The sequence below is a fragment of the Crinia signifera genome, chromosome 8 (assembly GCF_055691185.1).
Source record: "Crinia signifera chromosome 8, ASM5569118v1, whole genome shotgun sequence".
Classification (NCBI taxonomy): Eukaryota; Metazoa; Chordata; class Amphibia; order Anura; family Myobatrachidae; genus Crinia; species Crinia signifera.
In genome coordinates this window covers 168,943,738-168,960,171 of record NC_139224.1, presented here as the reverse complement: position 1 = coordinate 168,960,171, position 16,434 = coordinate 168,943,738, and the positions used below count along the sequence as shown (strand labels likewise).

General features: G+C 46.4%; 1 protein-coding gene across 9 annotated transcripts in view; it reads right to left on the bottom strand.

Annotated features, from left to right (window-relative positions):
- Positions 1 to 679: 679 nt before the first annotated feature.
- The window catches only part of LRRC7 (leucine rich repeat containing 7), a 281,010-nt gene continuing 265,255 nt past the window's right edge, over positions 680 to 16,434 (bottom strand). For all 9 annotated transcript variants that reach the window (XM_083157731.1, XM_083157733.1, XM_083157728.1 and 6 more), the window contains one exon: positions 680 to 2,584. In XM_083157731.1, coding sequence (XP_083013857.1) covers positions 2,477 to 2,584 — 108 coding nt within the window. In that variant the 3' untranslated portion in view covers positions 680 to 2,476. The remainder of the gene's footprint in view (positions 2,585 to 16,434) is intronic.

Genomic DNA, 16,434 nt, shown 5'->3' with positions numbered 1-16,434 from the left:
TAAATGGTTTCTTACCAAGGACAGTGAGCTGCTACAGATGAGACTTTCCAACAAGATTCCATCTACACTCCTGATACAGAATACCTTGGGAGGTGGAAATGTGATTTGTGCAGCTAATATGAATTTCCGAGAGAGTGGCAGAACATTTATCTAAAATAATGAGAATCACAATGGAGGAACCACAAACGCTTCTGTATAGGACGGTGTTCTCCCCAAGGCGTGTACCGCCTACCATTTTTTTCCAAAGTGCACAGCTGTTTGTCCATTCCAATATCCATGATTGACAGCTGGGGAGTTGCGGCAACCATGGCCGGCCCAGCGTAGGCAAGGGTACGCTACCAGTAGAGCACCAGCTAGCAGAGGGCCCCCAGGGCAACATAAATGCTTGCTGCAGAGTGGGATGGCCCACAATGTTCTGCCTGCTTACCTCCAGTAATAGGGTTGGTCATCCATTGAGTTCTGACCTACCCATCCCATTGTCCAGCTACTTCAGAATGCTGGAATAAAATACACGGGAGTCCCCCAGAGACCCCTCAACCAATTGAATTTTATTACTGTTGCCTCCAGTACAGGGCACTGAGGGCATTGGCAATGTGGGCTTTTTGTTTCAAGGAAAATTGGCCTTTAATGTCAGAAAGAAAGCAAGAAGCCTACAGTTATTTGGCTATTGCAACGTTACTTAAGATCTGAATCACTTTTATTTGAAATCTTCCACAGAAGCAATTGAAAGCATGGAAAAAAATATTCTAAGAATAAACAAAGCCAAAAAAAAAAATGTAAAACAGAACACATGCCATCGAAAAACTAACAGTCCTTGATGCTCCGTCTTGCCACAACATAAAAATTCTTCATATAAACATTTTAGAAAGAGTAATTCAATTTCACCTGAAAAGTGAGTTTTAACATTCATTGGCGTTCATACGAAAATGGGAGATGAAGCAGTGTTTATACATTGGTGACCATTAAAACAGAGTTTTACTGGGTTCAGTGCCAAAGGAGAGTTGAAGAGACGATTATTTTCTTCCCAAACTTTGAAGCACTTTTTTTTTTTATATATATAATTTTATTCTGGCCTTAGACGATAACACACTGTAAAATGTTCTATGAAGTATTGACTTCCTTTATATGTATTAAAAAAAATAGTTGTCCCAAACATCTGCATCTTTTTAAAACCAACTTCAGGTCAAAACAAAGCTTTCAGCTAACCATGACCCACTAAAATAGATTTCCCTAATATATAAATAAAACACCCAATGCAGAAACCATTTATAGCAAAATTATGGTTTAACGAAGTGGTTCCCAAACTGTGTGCCTAGGAACCCTGCAACGAGACATGGGTTTATAAACGAGGCCCAAAACTATTTATTTATGGTCAAATTATTTTATGGTGAATTATTTATGGTCAAATTATTTTGACCAAAACTGATTATTTATTATCAAATTATATTATGGTTAAATTATAATATGGTCCAATTTATAATATGGTGAATTATTTGTGGTCAAATTATATTATTGTCAAATGATATAATGGTCAAATTATTTTGACCAAAGCAAACACTTTTTTTGGTTTAATTGTTTATGGTCAAACATGTGACCAAATTATTTATGGTGACATGTTTATGATTTCTAATGGCTGTCAATCAAAAAAACATGTGGACAATTAGAACCACAAATATATCTACCACCATATAACTGACCCTAGGGGTAACAGGTAGGTACAATTTACTTAATTTTATATATTTTTTTTTTAATTGATCAAACTTTCAACCTAGGGTTGCCTCGATATCTAGGGCTCCGTGATTCAAGCAAGTTTGGGATCCACTGGTTTAACCACAACATACAATTATAGAGGCGATGAAACGCATTAGAGGCATCGAGTTCCACTTTTTTTTTTCCTTTTTCGAAACAATTAAATTAAAATAATGGAATTAATTCTATACGTTTAAAGTGATTTCCATAAGGCATACGTATCTATTATATAAAAAGGGATTAATAATTCAATGTAACATCTACATCTTTAATAAATACTTTCTTATCAATTTATCCGTTAGTTAAGAAAATATTTTTCTGTTTTGTAATCATTTTTTGTATAGAAGTCAAAATATGACTTGCGATTCCTCTTACGTTATTTTTTTATATTCTATATAAAAGGCATATACAATGTCGAGGCAGTGCTTGATGGCGGTTCAGGTACAGGAAGAGCTGCGTCTTGTGTGCTTCCATGCTCTATAAATCCGCTTTGGGAATAAACTTATTCATTTCATTTATAAAACTGCACCAAAGCTCAGCCCAGCCTCAGGCTATTGATTAAAAGGAATACATCTGTTATCCACATTATGTATACTGTCATCATCTGTCAGTCAATAGCAACCATTATACTACATTTGGCACTGATCTTTGCCATTGATCCAGCAATTGGCAAAACGTCTTAGAAGAGATCTGTCTAACTGATATTATTACCGCTTATAAAAAATATTTAGACAGTAAGCTCACGTTGAATTACAAGGTCTACTGTTGTTGGAAAGTTCTTCAGGAGCGAAACGGCCTGTTCATGCTCCATATATACAAAACTGTGTCCGTTTGCCTGTAACACAAAAAAGAAATAAACCGATCAAGTTTTCATCTTGCCTTAAAAGTTGTTTAAATAATTGTTTGTCAACATTTTTAGTTAAACTGACAATTACGTTCTGACGCGTTTCGTTGTGGCATCAGATGGATTATGCCACAATGAAACGCGTCACGAACACTATATTAGGACTGCAGTTAAACTGGTCTTTATATCCTCAGCTTAACTATAAGGAATAAGCCTCTCTAGGAGTACATTGTAAATTATGGATATTGTGTCATTTTCTATGACTTGTATAAAGGCACTGGGTGGAACTAATGTGTATTTAAATGGCCTCCTTACTGTATATATATGGTAAGGTGTAGACTACATAGTTTCCTGACCATATAAAGGCACTCTGTGTATATGGTCTCATTACTGTATATAAAGTGAACACTATGGGGGAAATTAAAATGTTTTTTTTTTTTTCACGCCTGATCTCCCATCTAAAGTGACGGGAGATCATGGGGTGATATTCAAATGGTGATTTTATTATGGCTATCGCACCCGTTAAAGTCGGGTTTCGGAGTGCAAAGCACCTAAACCCGACCAAACTACTGGGCACAATGAGAAAAGTCTAGTCTGAAAAGATGTGTGCGTGCCCGTCGGCAGTAACACTTCAATTCCTGCCAATATAAAGGCATGAGACTGTAGGCAGACCCTTTTATGTAGGTCAACATGCATCAAGGTCAGCACACCTGAAAGTCGACATGGGGTTAGGTCGACAGGTCATTAGGTCGACACATGCATTAGTTCGACATGGACTAGGTCCACAGTCAAAATGTCGACATGGGGTTATTCGTGTTTTTTTAATCCTGAAAGTCGACACAGGCGACACGGACACTGAAAAAGTGAACCCCCTCGCATGGCTCTCTGCGCTCTGGATGGTAGGGCATGAAATACCACCTGTCGGCACATGTCCACTCAAAAAAAATGTGAACATTCCATGTCTGCCTTTTGACTGTAGACCTTGCCCATGTCAACCTTCAGTGGTCGACTCAATGCATGTCAACCTTCCCCTTGATGACATAGTGACCATTTCCCAGTGTAATATACAATATTACATATATATGACATCACAAGTCACTTGTAAAGACTCAGAATTAATAGCTGTATAACGTGCCCTAAGAAAACATTAATATAACTATAATACTTTGGGCCATACCACGGTGATCTAACAGTTACATATTCAATACTGCGTCATTATTATTATTTATTAACAGTTTCTTATATAGCGCATACCTATTCACATCAGTCCTTGCCCCAGTGGAGCTTACAATCTATATTCCCTGCCACATGTACACGCACACAGAGACATTCTAGGGTTAATTTGTTGGGAGCCAATTAGCCTACCAGTATATTTTTGGATTGGGGGAGGAAACCCACGCAAGCACGGGGAGAATATACAAACTCCACACAGAACCATGATGGGAATTGAACCCATGACCTCAGCACTGGGAGGCAGTAATGCTAACCATTACACCATCCGTACTGCCCCGTAAATATAACACATGGTGGGGATAGAACCCATGACCTCAGCGCTGTGAGGCAGTAATGCTAACCATTACACCATCCGTACTGCCCCGTATATATAACACATGGTGGGGATAGAACCCATGACCTCGGCGCTGTGAGGCAGTAATGCTAACCATTACACCGTCCGTACTGCCCCGTATATATAACACATGGTGGGAATAGAACCCATGACCTCAGCTGTGAGGCAGTAATGTAACCATTACACCGTCCGTACTCAGGGGCAAACGCAGGATTTTCAGAAGGGGGTTTCCAGAGGGGCGGAGCAAAGCACAGAGATGGACTGTTAGGTGAAGTATTATAGATAGACAAAATGTATATAAATAATAATAATTATATTTATATATATATATATATATATATATATATATATATATATATATATATATATACATAACAGCAGTGTAGACCCCTGGGCATAGCAATGTTCTGGGGCCCCTACCTATCCTCCAGCGGAAGGGGTGGGGGGTGCTATGAGCGGAAGCTTTGATGTCCCGCGGGTGGTAGGGGGTATTATATCAACCACTCAGCATGTAGGGCCTGGATCAGTAATTTCCACTAATTACCCCTTTACTGCACAGATGGTGGAAGATGATGTGGGAGAAGGGGGCATTGGGCCGAATGAAGGGGCCCTGATACATAACTTCCAGGGTGGTAGAGGATGTTTAATACGCAGAGGAGGGGTGTATAGTGGAGTGGGCTTATTATTTATAATTTTCTGGTGGGAGGACAGCTTGCTTGCCTGCAGATATCTCTAGTTCCCGGAACTAGATTTCTTAGCTTTTAATGGAATTAAAAACTAGAGAATCGCACCTACCAAATGGTATTGGGGACGAGGGGATCAGAGTTCAGGAGGCAGAGCAATCTGCCCACAAGTATATAATACTACATACCAGGTGTGTGGAGCTGGAGCAGTAACCAGCTGCTGGAAGGCTGATCTCTGGTTCTGGGCACAGTAAAGACCAGCTTGTAGTGTCCATCAAAGGGGGAGAGTCCCAGCTTTTGGAATATACCCTCAGAAAAACTCTAAGTCAGACAGAAACTGAAATATCTGACTGGGGAGAGCAATTAACAGGCTTGGATGGGATCCACTGTTTTGAAGTCAGATATCTCCGGTTCCCCAGGGCCGATTTTTAAAATTCTTGTATCCATGGAAAGAGGGGACCTTCAGCCTTCAGACTAGGGCCTTCAGATTCCTGGGGGGTTTCTGGGTACTCAGAAACCCCCCCTGCGTGCGCTACTGGTACTGCCCGTATATATAACACATGGTGGGAATAGAACCCATGACCTCAGCTGTGAGGCAGTAATGCTAACCATTACACCGTCTGTACTGCCCCGTATATATAACACATGGTGGAAATAGAACCCATGACCTCAGCGCTGTGAGGCAGTAATGTAACCATTACACCATCCGTACTGCCCCGTATATATAACACATGGTGGGAATAGAACCCATGACCTCAGTGCTGTAAGGCAGTAATGCTAACCATTACACCATCCGTACTGCCCTGTATATATAACACATGGTGGAGATAGAACCCATGACCTAAGTGCTGTGAGGCAGTAATGCTAACCATTACACCATCCGTACTTCCCCGTATATATAACACATGGTGGGGATAGAACCCATGACCTCAGTGCTGTAAGGTAGTAATGCTAACCATTACACCGTCCATACTGCCCCGTATATATAACACATGGTGGGACCCATGACCTCAGCGCTGTGAGTAAGTAATGCTAACCATTACACCACAAGCCACAATCTTATCACACAGCGCGTCCTTCCGGGAGCACGCAAGAGCATTCCCGTCAGAGAAACTTCCGGTCGCGGCAAAACTACTTCCGGTATCGCCGAACACGATCCCCAGCAAGGACATACGGCATGAATAAAAGACAGCCCACTGCAAGAGTCAAAAGAAGCTACCACCAAGGGGAAGTTTATAACACACCATAGACATTATCCAATGTTATTTTTATTATTGTATGAAAAAACGATCACCGCACTTCCGGGTCACATACCCCGGAACCGGAAATGCCCTAACACATAAATACCGGAACGTGAAACACACTGGTCTGGATTCAGGATCTGACATCTCGAAACATGTTGGCCCAGACCCAGTGTATTTACTAAGGCAGAAAAGTGCAAAAGGTGAGTGAAGCTAACCTGTGTACATATTGGTGTCTGGTATCCGGTTTAACTTCACCAAAATCATTACATGGTAAGGCACCTCTCCATCCACTCCTGACCTTTTTTATAAGTTTATATTTCTTGATGGTTTTTACCCACACCTTGTTTTTACACAATAAAACGGCTAAAAAGAAACCTTGATGAGCTTTGATTATCGCTTCCCCACGTGAGTATGGGTACGCTACCCCATTCACCCACTCAAAGATACCATTGATGTGTTTATCACTCTGTTGTCACAAGTGAGTTCGGTACGCCACCAACACTCACAGTGACATTGAAATATTAACCTTCTATCCCTAAGATACTTTTCATTGTGGTTTGTTTCCATATGGACGTCTGGAGATATCGTATATTACAAATACCCTAACTCAGGAGCCCCTAACGGAGAAAATATCCGACATAGGACAAGGAAAGGGAAGTATCACATTCCCTGTTTTCCTTCCTCCCTCTCCGCTCCTTTTTTGCCAATCACACCTTGTCCAAACGATAGGGAGCGCCCTTAAGTGGATCCCTACACCCACTAAATTACTAACCATTACACCGTCCGTACTGCCCCGTATATATAACACATGGTGGGGATAGAACCCATGTCCTCAGTGCTGTGAGGCAGTAATGCTAACCATTACACCATCCGTATTGCCCCGTATATATCACATGGTGAGGACAGAACCCATGACCTCAGCGCTGTGAGGCAGTAATAATAACCATTACACCGTCCGTACTGCCCCGGATATATAACACATGGTGGGAATAGAACCCATGACCTCAGTGCTGTGAGGCAGTAATGCTAACCATTACACCATCCGTACTGCCCTGTATATATATAACACATGGTGGGGATAGAACCCATGACCTCAGTGCTGTGAGGCCGTAATGTAACCATTACACCGTCCGTACTGTCCCGTATATATAACACATGGTGGGGATAGAACCCATGACCTCAGCGCTGTGAGGCAGTAATACTAACCATTACACCGTCCGTATTGTCCCGTATATATAACACATGGTGGGGATAGAACCCATGACCTCAGCGCTGTGAGGCAGTAATACTAACCATTACACCGTCCGTACTGTCCCGTATATATAACACATGGTGGGGATAGAACCCATGACCTCAGCGCTGTGAGGCAGTAATGTAACCATTACACCGTCCATACTGCCCCATATATATATAACACATGGTGGGGATAGAACCCATGACCTCAGTGCTGTGAGGCAGTAATGCTAACCATTACACCATCCGTACTGCCCTTACCAACACATTGGCATTGTTTTATGTAAATACCATTTTATAACTTTATATCATAGTCATAAATGTTCCTTATTTAATACAAATGAGTGATTGTGCACCCATCGTTGGTCACACCCTACTACGTGTACATAACACAGACCAGTGAAGAAATACTGCGCACTTCCATATTTTACAGAGTTTATTCTTTGTTTGCAGGCAGAGATGTTGATTACGGGCCACCCCCATTTTCAGGTCAAACCAGTACACCATCCCCCCCCCCCCCTCCCCACAGTGTTCACCTCATGCAACACTCATTAGACTGATAGCGCTGCTGGCAAACTTCCCAGCTCACCAGTAGCTACAGTTGTGATTCCACTCATTTATATATATATTATCACACCCACTAGACTTTAAGCTCATCTAGTTAGTCACCTTTACCGTCCAACCATTGTATATCTTTCGACATGCTCTTGACATGTTGACAGCCATGTGATACAATGACGAGATTCGGTTTATCACACACCTCGTACCACCCATTTCAAGCGGGAGGATGCAGGAGGGTGACTTACTGTTTTGTCTATGGAAGAGCCTCCACCCCTGTCATAACGGAATCCAATCCAAGTCCGGTTATACCAGGGCTTCATAGCGGGGTGTCTAAAAACAAAGTGACCCTCACCCTTCTCAGGTGTGGAGGCTAAGGCAATGGAGAAGATAGCGATCCCTGGAGAGCAACCTTATACCTCAGCTATCCCAGTACAATGGTAATGGTTCCCTAAGACCAATGCCTGTTATCCAAAAAAAAGCAAAAACAAAAAGACAATAATTGAAATAAAAACCACGCTGCCGCACCTTCTGGTTTCCAGATGTAAGATAATATATTTTCTTAGCCTTGATTCAGCAGGAAGAAGATATTACTAGTGCTGCCTGTCATCCAATCAGGGAAAGCCCAGGATTCTCATTTCCACAATAGACACTTCTGATTGGCTGGATATGGATTCCGAGAGAAGCGAGACCAGAGATGGGGGTGGGGAGTCCACATCCAATATGGGATCTCTTGCCAATGGAGACAGGGAGTGAGGAATTACTGCCCCTGTGTTTTGTTTGGCACTGGTGGTGGTGGTTGGGGGGATGGGGGGGCAGTATGATGTCACTGGGAGAGCCATTACCACTGGAAGGGCGGATCAATTGCCACTGGGGTGCAAATCAGAAATGCCCTTCCGGCTCCACGATTCAGTTGTGCCGTTCATCTCTAAGCACCTGTAATTCTGTTACTGATGGGCATATAGGCTTTTTTTTTATTTCTTTTTTTTGGTGGTGGTGGGGGAGGGGGTGTTAAAAATATTATGATATAAGCTTTTAAATAGATATAATTTACCTGATTGATGAATAATAAAAAAAAAAACCAGACTGACATTTCTGGGAGTAGGATTCAACAGTTGAGCAGTGGGTGAGGGCCTCAATCGGTGTCATGCCCCCCCTTCCTGCCACTCGGCAGGACAGACTTATCACACAGTGTGTAGCTGGTGTGCATTATACCTGCGCTGTACTCAGTAGCACCTTCTTCACAAGACTCTATAAATAATGCATCACGCCGTACAGCGCTGTCTCATTTCCATATCCGTGAGACATGAATAACGCGGCGTAATCATATGTTCTGTGTATACATTACATAGGCTGGCCTGACACATACATTGCACTTATGACATTTCCCTTTGTACGGTGGATGGAACAGGCGTCAGGATCAATAGTTACATCTGACAGTGAGAGGCCAGGCCCAGGAACATGAGATTGCTACAGATTATACAACTGCGTCCCCATTATCCAGCAAACTAAAGGTCAGAGTATCTCGGAATTCATCCTCACACAGGGCCAAAAACCAGCTTGTAACATGTCATCAGCTCCTTACTGTCATTTTCCAAACCCAGCCTGTAACATGTCAGCTACGAGCTGATTGGCTGGCTGTTTATCACTCTCCACGTTATCACTTTTTGAAGCTTGATACATCTGGCCCCCAGTCTTCTTTTGTATGCTATGGGGGACACTACCTGGGGGGCTGGGGCTGTTAGGATGGGCTCAATTTATGTATAAGATATGAAGTGGTGCGAGTTGCCGTTCGGGTGCTGTTTTCACGCTGAAAACGGCACCCAAATTAACCCTAACTCGCACCCGTCGCAGGGCTTCATTCACTCAAAATTGCTCGCACCCCTATGAAGGTGTGAGCACTTTTCAGCGAATTCAGCCCACCATAAAGTGCACCCAGTGTTGTGATGATTCGCACTCAGCGAATCACCCGCACACATCGGGGATAATAGGATCGACCCCGAAGAGTTTACATTGTTTTGTGGGGTATGGGACATAGGGTCAATAGAACTTATGCTGCCCATACACTTGCAAGATATTGCATGCAATCATCCGATTTTGACCACATCTGGCTGATAAATCAAATCAAGTCAGTCCCAGGCCCCAAAATTACTAGTGGTGGCCCTGTGGGGCAGTACGGACGATGTAATGGTTAGCATTACTGCCTCACAGTGCTGAGGTCATGGGTACTATCCCCACCATGTGTTATATATACGGGGCAGTACGGACGATGTAATGGTTATAGCATTACTGCCTCACAGTGCTGAGGTCATGGGTTCTATCCCCACCATGTGTTATATATATACGGGGCAGTACGGATGGTGTAATGGTTAGCATTACTGCCTCACAGCACTGAGGTCATGGGTTCTATTCCCACCATGTGTTATATATATGGGGCAGAACGGATGGTGTAATGGTTAGCATTACTGCCTCACAGCACTGAGGTCATGGGTTCTATCCCCACCATGTGTTATATATACGGGGCAGTACAGACGGTGTAATGGTTATAGCATTACTGCCTCACAGTGCTGAGGTCATGGGTTCTATCCCCACCATGTGTTATATATATACGGGCAGTACGGACGGTGTAATAGTTAGCATTACTGCCTCACAGCACTGAGGTCATGGGTTCTATTCCCACCATGTGTTATATATATACGGGCAGTACGGATGGTGTAATGGTTAGCATTACTGCCTCACAGCGCGGTTTCCTCCCACATTCCAAAAATATACTTGTAGGTTAATTGGCTCCCAACAAATTAACCCTACAATGTCTGTGTGTGCATGTACATGTGGTAGGGAATATAGATTGTAAGCTCCACTGGGGCAGGGACTGATGTGAGTGTTCAAATATTCTCTGTAAAGCGCTGCGGAATATGTGTTTCTCCGTTCTGGACCAGTAACTAGTGTATATATATATATATATATATATATATATATATATATACATACATGTATATATAGGCACGCACATCTGGAAGTACGGACAAGGTGAGTAGACTGTACAAGGGTACACACTTCGGCCCACACTTCTCTAATGACTGGTCTGTTTCCCCTTCACCTGCTCTAACAGAACATTATATAATGAGGTAATTGGTTGCCTGAGGGGTCAGAAGGTCTGTAGACAAGGGCATCCTATGCAATTATCTAGGGTTACTGACAGAGGTACTGCAAGCTGTCTCGCCCTCAATGCGCCATTGTGCTATAATGTGTTGCTGAGAGAAGCTAGATAAGCTGTGTAATTAGGGGACTCCAATCTTTAAATAGCACCAATACCTTAATAAACCTCTGAGCGTCTGATGCTCCCGCCATTCCATTTACCTTAAACAGAGTAAGCAACCCCACCCTTAAAGCCCCCCCCCCTCCCTTTTTCCCTTTACCTGGAATAACCAAACTGAGTCATTTATTTTAGCGAATTGAGGTCACATTTATTTTACCAGATAACAATTATCATCCTACTCTCTTAGGTGGCAAAGATAGCACTGCGGTCCACCAGCCCTCCAACATAACTGAATCAAGCCGCCCCGGGGGGGGGGGACCCCTTCTCGCAACTGAAACCTGTAACCACCCGGGGTCCCCCAATTGCCCCCTCTGACGCCAGGCCTTGGATCTTGCACCCCCTCTTCTGGGGTGCCTCCGTTTCCTGGCGCCAAACTTTGGCTGGCCCGCAGTACTTCCGCCTCTGTTAAGACAATCTCTGCTGTAACCTAGATGCTGTTTGGATGTTGCTCCTTCTTCGTCCAAGGGTGGGTGGGTGGGACAATCCTTACGGTGTGCTCTCTTGCTCTCTCTGATCCTCCCCCCTTTACCTGTCCTGTCCTTAAGTATGGGTCTACTCCCATGGGGAGGCGCCTACCACCTTATTCTCTCTTACCTTCCCCCCTTTTATCTCCCACTATCCTTTCACTGCTATCTCCCTGCCCCCCTCCTAATACCAGCAAGACAATGGGAGCACTGCATGGCCTTGGGAGCACAGACTGATAGTTTACGGTCTCTCCCGGCTAGTCGCCGCTCGCTCCTATTAAACCTCTGAGCGTCTGATGCTCCCGCCATTCCATTTACCTTAAACAGACCAAGCACCCCCACCCTTAAAGCCTCCCCCCCTCCCTTTTCCCCTTTACCTGGAATAACCAAACTGAGTCATTTATTTTGGCGAATTGAGGTCACATTTATTTTACCAGATAACAATTATCATCCTACTCTCTTAGGTGGCAAAGATAGCACTGCGGTCCACCAGCCCTCCAACGTAACTGAATCAAGCCGCCCGGGGGGGGGGGGGGACCCCTTCTCGCAACTGAAACCTGTAACCGCCCGGGGTCCCCCAATTGCCTCCTCCGACGCCAGGCCTTGGATCTTGCACCCCCTCTTCTGGGGTGCCTCCGTTTCCTGGCGCCAAACTTTGGCTGGCCCGCAGTACTTCCACCAACGCTAGGTTCCTAGAACCATAGCCCGCCACCTCACCGTGACCTTCCCTCGCCCTATCAAACTAAAACCTACATGATAACCATCACATGAACTGAAACGCTTCCCCACCGTATCTCGCCCTTGGACCCCGTTCCGGGATTACCCATTTTCCTCCTGCAAAGACAACAGACCACTTGAGACCCCTGTTCCTGAAGGGTATTGTGAATACCTCCCTGGGCATCGCTGCCTTAACAAGTTCTTTGCATCCGCTTGGCCATTTTTAAATGCCTCCCAATTTCACTGGGGTAATGGCCTTACATAAACCGCTGATCTCCTTCTGACTTTTCTCCAGGGAAACCGCCTGCCCTTCCACTGCATTCTTTTGCTGGGTGCTCCTTCCCACATTGAGAGCATGCGTGCATGAACCTGCAATTCTGACCTCTTGTGCACTGGGCGCGGATGTACGCAAAGCATTTGCCACTTGCCTTCCCTTGAAAACTAGGCCTCCCCGCCCCATTCCCCTGCTCGCTGGACTGCTCCTCTTCCTTGGGTTGTGTCACATCCAGCCAAATTTCTACATCTTTCTCTCCTAATGTGAGCACCTTCCGGCCACTGTGCTTCCTGCGGAAGGCTTCGTCGTAAGCCCTCCATGTGTTTGCCCTGCTGTTCTCCACCATGTCATGTATCATGTTCATGTATATCAGCACATTCATGTTCTCCTTCGGCCTGGTCTTGAGATAACACGCTGCAAATTTGTACATCCCACTTAGCCACCTGTTGTACGTTTTATATTCTGCCTCAGCTGCTGGCCCCTTGTTAGCAGCCAGCTCACATGCTTTCTTTGTCTCCTTTGTAATGGCGAAGATGTCCACGTATTTCCCAGTTTTTATGTCCTTTGACACTGCGCTACGCACCCCCCTGTCAATGGTTGTAGATGCGCATGTAAGAGATTCCCTCTCCTCTGACTCCTTGCCCTTGGTTTTCTTACTCTTCTTCCTGCTGTCCTTTTCCCTCTTCCTCATCTTTCTAAGCATTTTAAAGAGTTTTGCCTGTCCTGGGTTGGCTGCCTCTGCCTCACTATCAATGTCTCCTGTATCGGAATCAGAGTCTGATGACCCTGCATTTGACTCACCACTGCTCTCGGCCGCTCCTGTGCTGTCTTGGCCATTCTCCGGAGAAGTGCTTGCTGCCGCTGCCTCTGGTATCTGTCTTGCACTTGTTGCCGTGGTGTTGCCTACTGCCCCTTGCTCGCCGGTAGGTATCAAGCTTGAGCTTGCTGGCGTGGTGTTGCTATCCATTATATTGCTTGGCTGACCTTGGGGCGGGCAATTGATGGTTGTAGATTCTTCCTGTCGTGAGTGCCCATTGGCTTGCTGTGTCCCTTGATGCTGTGAAGGTGGTGGTGCTGTTTGCCCAGAATGTCCGAGTTGGGGGTAGTGCCACTGGGTTGGCATTGAGGGATAAGCCCCATGGCTAGTGGCCACCTGCCTAAAACTGTGCTCGAACCCCTGTTGCCCTTGGGGTTGATACCCTGCGTATTGCGCGGGTGCTATGGATGAGTTTTGGTGCCGTGAGGGTACAGGGTTGAACTCTGAGGGGGTGGTCTGTGGCCAGGCGTTTGCGGCCGTGCTACCGGGTGCCTCTGCGCTTGTTTGCGCTGGTGCAGAGGGGAAGGGCCATGCATTATTGTTTGGCCCATATGGCATATGGCCGGGCTGGGGGTGCGGGTAATGCAGTCCTGGGGGGTTTGCATGCTGTGATGCGTGGCTAGGCTGGGTGTAATAACCAAATGTCCTGAATTGGTAGGGTGCCCAAGGCGCTGCCTGCGACGGGGCTCCCTGTGTGGGCCACCCTGCGGCGGGGTTCCCAGGGGGGTAGAGAAGGTTGTGTGTGGGCTGACCTAATGTGGCTCGCCTGCCCTGATGACCTGGGTTTGAGATTTGTTGCGCGTACCCTTGTTGGGTTGGTATGACGGGGTTGCTTGGTTGCAATCGCCCGCTGGGCGCTGCGGTTGGGAAATATCCTTGGTGCACAGGTGGTTGTTGCAGCCCCTGCTGGTCTATCTGTGATAAGCTGCCCTGTGTTAATTGGGAGCCATGTAATGCTGCTGGCTGGCTACTAGGGGGAGCAGCTGACTGTGCTGCTGATTGCTGATACTGTAAATTGTCGGGGAGGGGATGAAAGGCGGTGGGAGGGGCAGGCTCTGAGTACACGGTGACGTGATTGCACCCTCCCCCGCCCGAATGCCTGGCTGCTGATTGCGTAGCCTGGCTGTGACAGTGTGGCTGGGGGGAGGGGGGTGCCTGTGTCCGGGCAGCTACAGAGGGCTGGGCGCCATGTTGGGCACCCTGATTGGGGAGAACCCCCGGCTGTGAGCTCGCCCATGGAGTGAACAGCTCGGGGGAATTACTTATTGACCTCCCGGGGGGGGGGGGGCGAGCACAGGCTGGGGATAGTGGCCGGGTGATGCCGCCAAGCGCTGGCTGCCGCTGAATGGCGCTGCCTCCTCCTGGGGGTCAGTCGCCGGGTCCTGAATGCGGCTGAGCGGCGCTGTGCGGTAGCGGGGGTCGGGTGGTGATCTCTGTTCTTGCGGAGATTGTAGTGGGAGCCAGGCGTCCTCTGTTAACCCCTCAGAGGGAGGGGGGGCGCAGGGGACAGACAACGCTCTGTGCCCGCTGCTGCTGGGAGTCGGGTAAGGAGGGGACGGGCTGCGCTCTAGCTGCGAGTGCGGCCCTGGGGATGCTCCTACCCGACTCTGTGTGTATGTCCCGGCTGCTGCTGCTTCTCTTCGGCGCTGCTGCCCGCTGCTGGAGTCTTCCTCTTGGCCGGCCTGTTCCACTGCTGGATGCTGCCCTCCTGGTGCCGATCTCAGATCTCCTGCTGCTGGAGCCCTCCTTGCTTTCTTCTTCTGCTGCTCCAGTCCCTTAAATCTCGCTGGCACTTCTCTGGATCTCTTAGGACGGCCCATTGCTTCTTTTTAACTTTAAAGCTGCTGGTGAGTCAATCCTTATGGTCTGCTCTCTTGCTCTCTCTGATCCTCTCCCCTTTACCTGTCCTGTCCTTAAGTATGGGTCTACTCCCATGGGGAGGCGCCTACCACCTTATTCTCTCTTACCTTCCCCCCTTTTATCTCCCACTATCCTTTAACTGCTATCTCCCTGCCCCCCTCCTAATACCAGCAAGACAATGGGAGCACTGCATGGCCTTGGGAGCACAGACTGATAGTTTACGGTCTCTCCCGGCTAGTCGCCGCTCGCTCCTATTTAAGTCAAACATTTTCATGTAGTTTGCAGAGCGGCCAGTAGGTGGCAGTTACAACCTGCTCATAGAGTAAACTAGGTGCAGGCTCTTTAAAGCCGCTAGACAGTATTACAGGATAATTTTAATCTCAAATTTAAAAAAAAAATCAGTATAAAAATGACGTTTCCAATTATTATATTATTCTTCCCATTAGTTTTGCAGCTGGGTGACAAGTTATACACCAGGTTTTTTTTGTTAACTAGGCTTCTCCATGATGAAAGGCGAGTGCGGTATAAAGAGGACGATGGGGGAAACGTGTCCTGGAAACAAAAAAGAAAAGATGCAGAGTTGCTGATTTAAGGGCCATACACACTGGGTGATTTTGCCCAGCGTGTATGGACAACATTGATGGGGAATGTCGCTGGGCTGAAAAATCACTCACTGCATACACATTGACAGATTTCAGCCCTACTGAGCGATTTCCCCGGGGGTGGACGAATTTCCATAGCACAACGCTATGGAAAGCCGTCCACCCAGTCGCTCATCTGCTGCTTATACCAGCAAATAAGCGGTGGCCACCGGCGATGATGCGGGAGCGCGCAGCACTGCTCACCGCCCATCGCTGCCCCATACACACTGGGCGGCATTTGACCTGAAAGAGTCGGGCCTTTAATTTAATGCTTTGGCTATGGGCCCGATTCAGACCTGACGATTATCGGACCACCGCGCATGGTGCACTGTGCCGATGTCCGAGCCATCTGCTATCCATACACAAGGTGATTGACACCCTGCAACCGTTTGGGGGTGGTAACCTGGCCTTTGGGACGGAGGGCTACGTGTTCGTAGCCATGCACAATGGCGATATTTCACTTG